This window comes from Penicillium verhagenii (assembly GCF_028828195.1).
Source record: "Penicillium verhagenii strain IBT 33310 chromosome Unknown utg000009l_segment0_segment0, whole genome shotgun sequence".
Lineage (NCBI taxonomy): Eukaryota > Fungi > Ascomycota > Eurotiomycetes > Eurotiales > Aspergillaceae > Penicillium > Penicillium verhagenii.
This window is the reverse complement of record NW_026643173.1, coordinates 636,996-649,577: the sequence shown is the minus strand read 5'-3', so window position 1 is coordinate 649,577 and position 12,582 is coordinate 636,996. Positions and strand designations below refer to the sequence as shown.

General features: G+C 46.4%; 1 protein-coding gene across 1 annotated transcript; it reads right to left on the bottom strand.

Moving 5' to 3' along the window:
* Window positions 1–434: 434 nt before the first annotated feature.
* On the bottom strand, window positions 435–4,237 carry clcA (putative C6 finger domain protein; the record flags this gene model as incomplete). The annotated part of the gene is made up of 4 exons (XM_057168692.1): window positions 435–681; window positions 750–1,308; window positions 1,362–3,216; window positions 3,494–4,237. The coding sequence occupies 4 exons, from the start codon at window positions 4,235–4,237 to the stop codon at window positions 435–437; spliced, it is 3,405 nt and encodes a 1,134-aa protein (XP_057017398.1).
* Window positions 4,238–12,582: the final 8,345 nt, after the last annotated feature.

Genomic DNA, 12,582 nt, shown 5'->3' with positions numbered 1-12,582 from the left:
CGGGAATATCGCTGTAAGGTCGAGATAAAAGAAGTTGACCCGAAACTTGAAAGACAAAGATAAAACAAAATGCAATCCAAATAGAAGAACAGACATATAGTCAATGAAACGATGTTGATAATTTATCAATAATGCAATATAATGGCCGCACTGGAACTCCCACTCAGAGCACATGTCCATGAAATCAGACCGCATATCAGAGCCACCAAAATGCAAAACAGGTCCACCCGGGTAAAATTCAGGGTCAAAAGGAGACCCACAATCCAAGAAGTAAGGGTATATTGGGTGGACGTGTGAGGATGCAATCACTCCGTTGTACACCATATAGCCCACAATGGGGCCAAGCACTTAAAAGGAACAGAAAAAGAAAACATAGAACATAGAACATAGAATATAACCAAAAAAAGGATATCTCGAACAAGACATCAACACTCTCATTTGTACAGCTGGTGTACGGGTGGCCTTGACGGCACATTACGCACGAAGCTGCCTGGGCCAAAGATCTTCTCATAAATCTGCGTCAAAATTTTGGCATCAGCTCGGAGCGTTGGCGAAATGTTGACATTGCGCAACAAGAAATCCACTGTTCGTCGAAGAAGTTGCTCTAGTTTTTCTTTATCGACGAGGTCTTTGAGACGGGACATGTAAGTCGCTGATAGGACAAGCATGTTACCGAATTGCCTGGCAGAAGTGTTAATTCAAAGATGTTCTTGTGTGTGTATGAAAGGAATGGTACGGATTGAACTTACGCATGAGCAGTTCCAAAGATGTTAGTCACTACGAGACGTTCATTAAGACCATCGAAAGCCTCCGTGCTCCTGATTGCAGACTCGATGCAAGTCTTACAGGCGATGCGGAGTTGCTGAGTAAGATCAAAGGCCCCTTCCTGGGGTGGATTCCAACCATTAGGGAAAGGGTTCGTGTTATTTGGCGTACTGGCGATATCACTCATGATGCGTGCCATGGGTTGGGATCGTGGGTTTTGCGTCACGGATGGTGACATATGCTGCGCTCCTTGGGTGTTTACAGAGCTTGAGGGAGAATCCGTAGCAGTTCCCGCAGGACCCGCAGTACCCGTTTCCACGCGCGCACCATAATTCCCGTAGTGGAGTGCATGATATAAAAGAGGTCTGTGAATAATATACCGAGCACCATAATACTTCGCCCTCATGCGAGCGGCATTGATTTCCGTGGCTGGTGGATCTTCATCCTCCCAACCCATCATTGTTGGGAGGCTGTCACGCCAAAGATCGAGGTTGAGACTGAGAGTTTTTTGCACATTTGACGACCACCGCTTTTGACCGGGCTCTGCAAAGAATATTAATAAAGATGACAAAAAAATTTCACACAAGGCCACTTACTTTCAACTTTGTACAGATCAGTGTGGACGCGGTTGAGGACTTTGCGGAGATGGATTTGCGCCGAGTAGTAAAACATTATCATGTGGTCTGGTGGCGTAGATGGCTCAGGCGCTTCTTTTGTGTGCTCTCCCTTGGGTAGTATCATCCGACCCTCCGATCGTGAGATCCCGCTGGCAGGAATGTCAAGCTCCGCAAGAAGATCACTCTCGAGTTGTAGACAAGTCCAGTAGGCAAAATTGTAGAGGTCCTTAGCATGACTTTCTTCCCCGAGCCTTTCATATCGTTTTTGTCGCACAAGAACTTGACAAGCACGAGCAGCCTGGCAAATCCAGCCGTGACTTTGGAATGGATGAGCCAATTGACCAGCGTAGAGACCAGCGAGCAACCCGGCGTGAACGTGTTCCAATTCCACTCCTCCTTGCAAGGGTCCCAGAATTTGTGTCGCGTATCCGTAGAGAGCCAGTCCCGGAATGACCTGAAGATTCTTGGCATGGGAAAACTCATCATAGGAAGAAGAAATTTCTCGTCTTGAAAGGTTAAATCTGTCGCGGACTAACGGGACTGGTTCCTGGTACATGGGGACTGATTGGTTTTTGCCCGGGGGCTGGTAGCAGTTCGCATACAGGGCAGGTGTGATGGGTGCATCTGAGCTAGCTGGTGAATAGGCCCCAAAGGAACTTGACAGTTTGGCATTCGGTTTGGGTGGTGGCAAAGGTTCGGGGGCAGGAGGGATAAACTGGTCAAGGTAATTGATACGTTCCCCTGTGATGGGCCCCGGTAGAGGCGAGGCGTGTTCACAGATGGATCCAAGGGCAAAAATCAACAGAACGATGGCGTTATCGATGTTTTTCCCAACACGGGGCCGGGAACTGGTGGTAGCAGGGTCAATAGAGGCACCCCGTACACCCTCTGTATCATAGTAGGGACGTTTTCGTTTTGCACCTGGGTTTTCCTGGCACATAGTATTCGTTGGAATCGGGTCAGAAAGTCGGGGACAATAGATCCGAATGAATTCTTCGACTTGAGGTGTCAACACCTTCGTGTCGAGGAAAGGATGAAGTTTGTGTAGGCTGTTAAGGTAGATGCGGTAGTAGCGACGAGCGGTCAACGCGTCCAGGTTTAAAAAACCGAATCGGTCAATTTCTGCGCCTTCATCACTCGACGACGCATGCTCGCCAATAAGTTTAGATATGCCATCGGACGTCACTTGATCATTGCCATATTTGTTAAGTTCCGAAGGCAGTAGTGTATCATCAGCCGTGTATGAGTTCTCGCCTTGTCCATAGATACTGATAAGGCCACGCTGCTCTTCCAAGACCATCACATAATCCGGGTCATACATGTGAGGACTGAGGAGATTTTGAATGGAAGGCCACATTAAAAGCTTGTGTGCCGCAGTCGTGTGTTCCACAGGAATCGACAATTCGCCCATTCCCTCGTTACCTTCTTCCCTTTTCGCATCATCAGCAGAGGCCGGTTCCTCGGCCGTCACTGGCGGTACTAGCGCTGGTGCTGAGAAAGATGAACTTGGCGCTGGAAAAGATGCCTTCTCGTCACCGATCTGCGATTTTGGCAGAGGTTCGATTTTGAGGGCCTTTTCAAGTATCTCTGGTGAGATCCCCGCCTTAGGCATGGGACTGGTGCCCATGAGAAGTTTTGTCACATTGCTGTCAAGGTTTTCAAGCATTTCCTTCAACTTTTCGAATCTGGCATCCGCGTTTGTTTCCGCTAAAGCAAATCTGTCATGCGCCTTTGCTTCCGATATAGCAATTTGGTGAGAATGGCTATCCAAGGTTTCCACCTGCTTAAAGTGATGTTTATCCAATCTATCAATGATGCTTTGAGCTCCCTTATCCTGTCTGTAAAATAAAGTCAGCATTTTAAAATATGCATATCACGTTCATGGACACGAACTTATTCTGTGGGACCTCTTTATAAACGCAAGTGAGGCTATTCTCTGTGCAGTGAGCACAAGATGGTCGGCCTTCGTCACATTTTGCCTTCCTTGCGCGACATTGATCACATGCCTGTGGATTATTTGTTAGTAAAAGAGAGTCAAAAAAGAGTTAAGAAAGCCTCGTCTTTTCCTGGAGAAATTCTCCCAAGAAGAAAACGTGGATTTGAAAACTGACTTGTGTTGCACGAGCCGCTTTACGCTGCTGCTGCTGCTGCTGTTGCTGCTGGCGTGCTCCATACGCAGGATTCTGTGAGTAACCTGGCTCATACGAATATTGTCCATTAACTGGAGCCTGTGCCGACGGTGAAACGTAGTGGGAAGTGTGGGGCGGTCCAGAGATGGGTGGAGTTGATTCATTTGGGATGGGTGTTTCATTCGATTGGTAACTCATACGCGAGCGATATTCCGGTGGAGCGGATTGCGGTGAAGATTCATGCGGGGATCCAACCATCGGTTGGCGAAAGCCGGTATTTATGGAAACAGACTCTGGAGGACCATGGTGCGGGGGTCCTGGTAGTGGTACACCATTTGGAAGTCCATTCGGATGGCCGTTTGGATGACCGTTTGGATGACCGCTTGGATGGCCGTTTGGATGACCATTTGGGTGAGCAGCTGGGTGAGCAGCTGGGTGGCTACTTGGATGGCCCGGTGGATGGCCATTTGGATGACCTGGGTGGCCATTTGGGGGACCATTTGAGATGCTATTCGGGCGTCCATAAGGTCCATCTAGTGGGAGCTGGGGTAACTCGCGGTTCGGAATCGGGCCAAATGGTGATGGGGGAGGTTGTGTTTGACGGCGTGGGTCTTGATGGTCGTAGGGTGAAGGGCCGGGGGGAGGGTATGATGGCCCACGCCATGAGGAATCATAGGGCCCATGCGGAGCCTGCGCATGATGACCCTCGGGTTGTAAACGATTCATGGGGGGTGTAATGTTCCAAGATGACTTCGGAGTTGTTGTTCAATGTAATCCGAAAGCGGTGCTAGGCGCATAAACTCTTCAAGGACCAATAGCAATAGCAAATAATACCGGCGTCCTCTATTGTTGTTGGCGGACGTTTTGATATCCCGATATTCAAAAAAGCAATATAGCTTGGTGATCCACCTAGATGCACATGGCGGAGTTGCGACTAAAAGACCTTTGGATCGAGGAGTATCGGAGGAAGTACGTCCGTGTGGAGGGGAAGCTTGGGGATGTTGCGCGCAAAAAGAAAGCTAAGCTCTGCGTTGACCAGAGGCTTGCGGGTATGGCGATTAACAACCGGGGAGGTATTCTTTTCTTTTCTTTTCTTTCCCTTTGTTAGCGCGGGGAGGATTCGGGTCGCAAAAATGAGGTCGCGTCGAAGTGGATTTGGTGGAGAGCTTTCTTTGTACCGAGTAAGTCGGGGATGGCGCGGCTAGAAACAAAGAAAGAATCAGATACTGGAGATCGAAGACCCAGGGGCGCTTTTTCTAAGATCGTACAGGGAAAAGTCCCAAATAAAAAACCAAATCACATAAAAAAAAAACAAAAGCTGGGGATCCACCGTATCAGATAGATCGCAAGGGTTCGAAAGTACAGAAAGAGAAAAAGAGGTTTGGGTAAATAAAGATCAGAAGGAGGGGTGGTATCGTATCCGTACCGGTACCATGGACTTTCCGAGTGGATCCCAATACGCGACTTGGTATGGTAACGCGGTCTGTGACGTACCTGGTACTTTGATTCTCAGGATGGGATAGGGGGCCTTTTTGGGATTTTTGGGATTTTTGGGATTTTCTGTATTCTTTTTCTTTTTCTCTTGAAGGTCGTGCAAGCTAAGCCAAGCTGTCGGGTCGATCGAGTATAAGAAAAGAGTATCCGTAGTGGTCAACCAGGGGCACTTATTCAAGATCAAATAACAAATAAAATCCAATGTAAAATGGCAAATGAAAAAGAGGTGGGAGGGGAGGGATAATTATTCGTTATAATGACGGGGATCGACCATCATCTGAGCTGTTTGCCCCTCCCTGGATTGTCCCCTTCATGTAGGATCCTCGCAGAAAGTTTACTATACAAATCCTCCAGATCGGGACTTTTTCTTCTATCTAGAATAATTATATGAAAACTTTGATATGGAAGTGACAGGTCTGCTCCCGTTTAATCTTGATATTATTTTTGGTTATTTTCCTTTTTTTTTTTTTTCTTTATTTCCTTTCTTATTTGGTAGCTCGTTTCTTGCTTATTTTTGCCTCCCGAGTTGACAGAGAACGAGTGGGTCTCTCTTCAGCTGGGGAAATTCAAAATGCACAAGAAAAAAATAATAATAATTACAATGATAATAGAAAAACGTATATACCCAGAAAATGGACAAACCGATTCGGGAATTATCAAAATATTATGATTTCTAACACGATATGCAGTGGTCATGTACCAAGCCACGAGGGTTGGTAATCCATTGACCTCTCTCTCTCTTTTAAAATTAAAAGATGCCTACTCAGTTTCAAGCCTGGCAGACTACGGATACAACTCTGAGGCTAGGATCATTTCTCGCTCCGTTCTCCCGGGAATTAATCCAAGTTCTCCAGCACTAGGTTTAGGAAGTTCATCCGGTGGATCTCCGCGTGTGGAGACCAAGTAAGTTGTCTCTACTCAATCACCGCTGAAACTGGCCTCGCTACCAGCGCGAAAAGGGGATTTTCCCGATGACGCTTAATCACTGAGACAGGGATCGCTTCCCAGGATTCTAGTTCCCGGGAAATCTTAACACTCGTCCTGTCAAATCGCATCCGCGCCACTGGCCGGAGTCTATCTCGATACTTGCTCCCGATCGTTTCTGATTTTCTCGATCAGAATGAACTTTATACTGTATCAATAACAATCGGGAGAGATCCAAGCACAGTAGGTTGCAGGGGTTTTCCATCAGTTGCAAGGGGGCGCAAAAACAATGTCCTGGTGTGGCAAACTCTATTGGACCGCTGATTATGGAGTATGAGCTTGAGAAGAACATTTGAATTAAGAGGATCCACCACAAGTTCAGATCGGCGGTCTCAAAACCCTCCCCGACTTGCTGATTCGAAAAAAACCAGGACACTTTATGTTGATCCACGAGATCCAGTTGTAGTCAATCTTGAGCTGAAACGCGTGTTCTGAAGTTCCATGGGTTTTCTGGATGATTTGGAAAAGCGGGTATTGGTAATTACCGCTCTTCCCCGGTTCAGGGGACTCCCGCACTTTCTAACCGCGGATTAAACCATGGAAATAATGGAAATCATAAGAAACATGGAAATACAAGGTCCCACCGGTGACATTTGACATTTCTGGCACTTTCAAAGGTTGGTGTCACGGAATGTCATCTCTAATGTAGCTACACTTTCCTACCTGGGAATGCTTGTAGCAATGTTCTTATGATCTTATCATCCGGGTTTGCCCTGGAAATTCTCTGTTCAGTATTCTTCATATTCTAATGCGTTTAGCTGCTAGCACCAACGGAGAAAATACCTTAAAATATAGGTAGATCCACCTAATCAAATCAATGGTAAAATTAACATACAAACCACAAATGAAAAAAAAAAAAAAAAAACCAATAAAAGGTGGGCATCCTAAAATTTCAGTCCCAGAAAATGAATACACCGACTCCAAAAAAAAAGACTTCATTAGCGATGTGGGCATCCATACCTCCATACCTCCACCCCTCATACCAATCATATCAAATGGTCGGTGTACGCTTCCCAAATGATATCAGACCGCAACACTTGAACCTGATGCTTCCTTTCTCACGAATGGAAAAGAAAAGATATCGAATAAAATTGAGCATAAAATTCTAAAAAAAGAATAACTTGACTAGAAGGGAAGGACAACAACAGTAACACAGAACCTTGAACCTTGAACCTCATCCCCTGTCGTTAATAATAATAAAAAAATTCTTTTTTTCTCAATCCTTTTTCTTTCCTCGGCCCGTTGGAACGAGTCCAACGCGGGGCAGTCACACAAGACTAGCAGCAAGAGGGGCCTGATGTGAATATTCCTTCTTTGCTTCTTTCTAACCGTTGACTCGCGCAGCAACTCCGGCTTGTCATCATGTCCGAATTTAATAGACTGTTGTCATCAGGCCAGTTAAAAGACGGGATTCCGTCGGGTTTGCATGGTGGAGTCGATGATGGACATGATACCCGCATTCGCGGCTGGTTACAGTACAATAGTTTTGACTCGGCCCGTCCTGGCCTGTTCTTGGTGGAGTTCTGGAGTTGCAATTTCTGTTATTAACGGGAAATGCAGTTCAATTCAAATATTTCAAATTATTCCAAGTCAATGTTGGATCAATTTATCATAATGTAGATGTGATGTACGTTGCGAAGATAAGATGTGAGGTGGGTTTTGTTAGTAAGATCGATTGGCAGAGTACTCTTTGTTACAGTACATACACATACTCAGCCTTAAAACAAGTCATTTTCGAATTTTCTCCCCAACATTTGAATGGCTCAGGTGGACGTTAAGGGGCTGTGCTGAGCCCAATCTGTATACTGTACCCCATACACAGCCATTTCCCAAAATCATTCCTTCAGGCAAATAATTCGCCTTATCTAGCTACATTCAAACTTTTCACCCGCTCTCCATGTTCCTTTCCTCTGGGCCCGGTTGGGCGCATCCTGCCCGATATTTTTTTAGTGTTGGGCTCCAACCCTCAATCACACCAGATCAAGAACCGGTGTACATGTACCGGTGTGCTATCAAGTAAGCCCTATTTGGAATAGACCCAGGTACCAGCGGCAAAAATTGAAACCGAGGGGGTAAAGGACAAAGAAAAAGAAAAAAAAAGACCAATATTCAATCTCGCAAATCTATCTGGTCTGAAGCGGCTGCAGGGTCACGGTTGGATAAGAATGGAACTACAGCAACCAGGACGTATACTGTCCTGTGCTCTGCACGCCATGCATGATATGCGGTCTATGTACAGCCTATACATCCACGCAGCTACCTACAAGTAGTGATAGAGTTTTGTAGGGGTATCAGTCTGAATAATGCAAGGGATACTGAAAATCAGCCTGCTACGTAGCTTGTACGGCTAGGGCGAAGGTAAGTATCGGGGGATTCTCTCATTCTATTCATTCTTTGAATCAAGCTCTGTAGATGCCGAGTGGCTGTAATGACCTCCCAAGGCTCCAGTTCAACGGTATGAAAAGAGAGGGGAAAACAGAACACGAAAATCACGCAATCAATTGGAAAGCAGTTAGCCACAGCTAACTATGCGGTTAAGACCGGATCCGTTGACGTGTTATGTATGTATGCAGGTATTGTTTATCCTGCGCTTGGACTCAAGTCATCCCTACTGTACTCACTTCTGATGCATACAACATGTATGATGTATGAATGAATTCTTGCATTCTATCATTTAATGCTGACACATATGTACACAGATAACACCCCCCGGACACAGAGAATCCCTGCCCAAGTGATATGCAGATGAAGTCCACTGCATGTCCAATGAGCTGCAGGTATGGGGGGTGGCTCACAAGACTGGTGGAATGCGGCCTGTTCTGGCAAATGATCGTCGCTCTGGCAGACATTTTCCCCAGGTCTCCAATTCAAGATACTGCACAAACACATAGCTCCGACGCGGGACGTCGCATTAGATCTTGATAGTCGGTAGGGAAGGAGCAGGATGCCTAAAGCAAGTCTCGGTCTCGGATCCTAGCGTCAATACCAAGACAGGAGTTATGTACGCTGCTAGATTTGAATTTGGATCTGAATCTGGATCTACAATACATACTGCGGCAGCGGCGGTCGACAATGCAGATAGATGACTGGGGTTGTAGAGCGACGATGCGCAATCTAACCGAAGTGTTTGTTTGTGTTGGAACAGGGGATGGGCTGGTGACAAATTTATTTTTTAAGATCTGAGTCATTGAAGGTTTAATTCCTCTGCTTTCTGACCGTCATAATAAGATTAGATATGGCATCAATGATAAACATCCCCAGACCCCATGTTCCAGAGCCACAAGGGGGAGGGAAGTGTCCATGCCAGTCGCGTCGATCGTCCCCGAAAATCTCGGAGGAATTTCTGGATCCAACCCACACATGGAGTTATATCTCCGTATCTCCGTATGGAGTATCGAAGATTTCGGATTCAGATTCTGGAATGCTGGGGAGTGGGAAACTACGCGTACGTAAAAATGACTGACCAATGCGCGGTGAGAGATAGAGCCATGCGACCATGCATCGCACAGACATAACTAAGCGTTGATATTCTTCATCGGCGATGCGGGTCGCTGATTCGTTCATGGCGAATAGATCGGATGTCGTGTCAAGCTGAGGTGGAGCAGAGGATGGATCCTCATCTTGAGTAGTTGACAACTCCAGTCGACAACTTACAGCCTACTAATGTACCAGCCACAACCTATGCTCCATGACCCTGGCGAGATTTGCATTTCCTTTGTTTCATTTGTCATTTGTCATTTGTTAATTGTTAATTGTTTTTTCTTTTTTCTTTTTATATGACAGCGGGATCGGCCGAGGTTTGTATTCCGTAATTATTGAGGCGGAATGTACTCGTTCCAGTAGAGTGCATGGGAGACAAACTTCCCCAACATTGAAATGCATACATAAATCAGTCCCTTAAAAAAAATAACGAAACCATCCAAGTAAGTCATTGATCCTTCCATTTCACGTGTCTTCGTCGTGCTCAATTTTCAGTCCAAAGCCACATTTTCTCTCCTTGATTTCTTGCAGCTAACACGGTCGTGTAGCTCCGCTTAAATACGGTTTCATCTCCACTTGAAAATGTGATATGTATTGAATCTGGCCAGCGCAGGAACTCTCGCGCTCTGTTTGGTAGGATCTGACGCACAACCTACATACAATTTTCAATGTTGCAGTTTTCTTTTTCTGTTGTTTCTGTTGCCTTGTTTGAGCACAGACGTTGGAGTTGACATGTCCCACGGACCTGATATGATACCCCATAGTGCACAGTGCACAGTCCCATGAGTTTCAGCATATATTACCTGGGTAATTGATCTTATAGGATGATCAATAAGATGTATCGTATCCACGTGGACCATAGTCCATGTGGCTGAAAACATTGAACAGATCTTTCATCATGAGCACCTCATTTGCCGTTTTGGTTCAGGATTTTGGCCTCTGAGGTTGGGGACATGAGGTCTGGAGTACACTAGTAGGATGAAAAGTACCATGTAGGTAAGTCTAGGCTTTGTGGCTGCCGTTTACATCAATTCGAACGTTATGACGCATTTATTTTAAATTACTGACTCACCCTTGAAATACCCAGGTGAGATATGAAGACTTCTGCATATCAAAGAGCCTCCTTACACGTAAACACTTTGTCTGGCCCCTCGAGCCGACCGTGAAGAATCAGCAAACCAAGATCAAAGATTGAGGCTGATAGGAGCGGATGGTCTGTTCACTCTCCTGCAAGGGGAACCAAAACTCAACCTAGAACCTGTCTGGGAATCCACGAATCCGACTGAATCGGGGATCTTGCAGGCGCCCTCGCGGGGGAGTCTGTACAATATCAAGATTTCAAGTTTGAGGTGCAGAATTCAAAGCAAAAGAAAACCTTGAGACAAAGATCATCCGAGTTGGACAATCGGGATCTTGCTGCCCATCCATCACACCACTTGAGGGTGGTAATTTCACAGGAAGCGCCCGCGCTCTTCCCTGGTTGGTATTTTTTTTTACCCTTTATTTCATTCCAAAGGTTCAATTCATCCGTGCCTGCCGAAGCGCAAAGTGGAGAGTCGTTCAAAGTCAAATCCTCCAACCCGGCCCAAGGGCACACTAAGGCCAGCCGAGGATTCCAAGTCCAAGCCCGCGGGTACAGGATTCACGCAAGTCGTTCCTGGGCTGGAACCGCTGGTCTTTCCTCCCTTTCTCCCATCCCGACCCAGCGCTGTGGTTTGATACCATTCCAGAAGAAAAACCACCCAGCGCTTAAGAATACGCACCTTTTACTCTCCCTTTTTCACATCGTCGGAAGCGCATGGGTGGCTTTACAAAAGTACGAACTATTCCTATTTCGATCCTCTCCCCGGGCATGACCTCGTCACAGCGCCACATGGCGGGCCGCTCTTGTGAAGATATGAAGTCAGGGCTCAGGCGTTGGTACTAGTGGTCCGACTTGGAAAGCCTGTCAACAAAAGTACCAGAAGAAATTATGATCCTCGAATTAGAGTGAGGCGGAGTGTGACTGTAGCATTGGCCCCCCCTTTTTCCTTTTTTTGACCTTCATCTCTCGTATCAATTCCAAACTGGACTAAGCTGTTTGTCAAAAGTCCAGTACCAATGTCGGTAGCTGACCCATTGGCTTGGGTTCCAAGGATATGGTGATGTGGGTGACCACGCTGCGTAAAGCACTCGGCTGCTGGCATCGGTTGAAGCCGGGTAGATCTCGATTTCGAGCAAACATTGCTCCTGGAGACTCTTACTTTCTTTGTGACTGTGCATCAATTGTTTGGTGGTTGTTCTTCGGAAAGCCTAGGACAAAGCAATGAAAGAATTGTGCCAAGATCGGTTAATGTAAACGTACTAGATCGCAAACTGCATGCGCGGGTACCTCGAAGCTCCGATCTCCGACCCTAACCTTTGTGAGAAAAGACCAAAAAAAAAAAAAACCTGATCGTCTAGAATGCTGAAGTGATACAGCAAGTGCTCCGTAGACGAAACTGCTTCCGAAAGGAGAATTAACTGCCCGGTTCTCCGTACTTTGACGCTTGTTCTCGCTTGCTTCTCTATACATCAATGGGTTACCCCTCAAGTGCGGAGTGGGACCTGTATTCTTTCGGAGAACAGAGAAAAATCTGGGATTTTGGGGCAGGGATTTGCCAGTTGATATCACAATGCCAAGTGCCATCATATTAATCTCTGATCTCTGATCTCAGAGCAGACCCGAGTCCAAGGAACCTTACGGGGGGGAAATCAGACGAAACCGCCGGTCGCGATAAGCGAACCCCGTAGAATGGAAAGTTACGGGGGGGAAAGAACGCGATCCATCCACGTGCCCCACCCATCCCCAAGTTGCAAACAAGAGTAATCCGTATACAGTAACCATTGTAAATACAATGAGTACATTACATTTCGCAACACCGTAATGGTAAGGTTACGCACTCTTTAGGTCTTTCTTCTTCCAAGGTTCTTCTCCGTATTCCACAAAGCCTCACATCAATCTCTCTTCCACTTACCACTTACACTCCCACTAACCTCCAGAGCCAAGAACTTGCTCCCCCAAATCAAGTATCAGAGATTAGAAGTACCGTGCGCAACGCACAGCCTATAACCAACCAACCCTGAGCTCATCG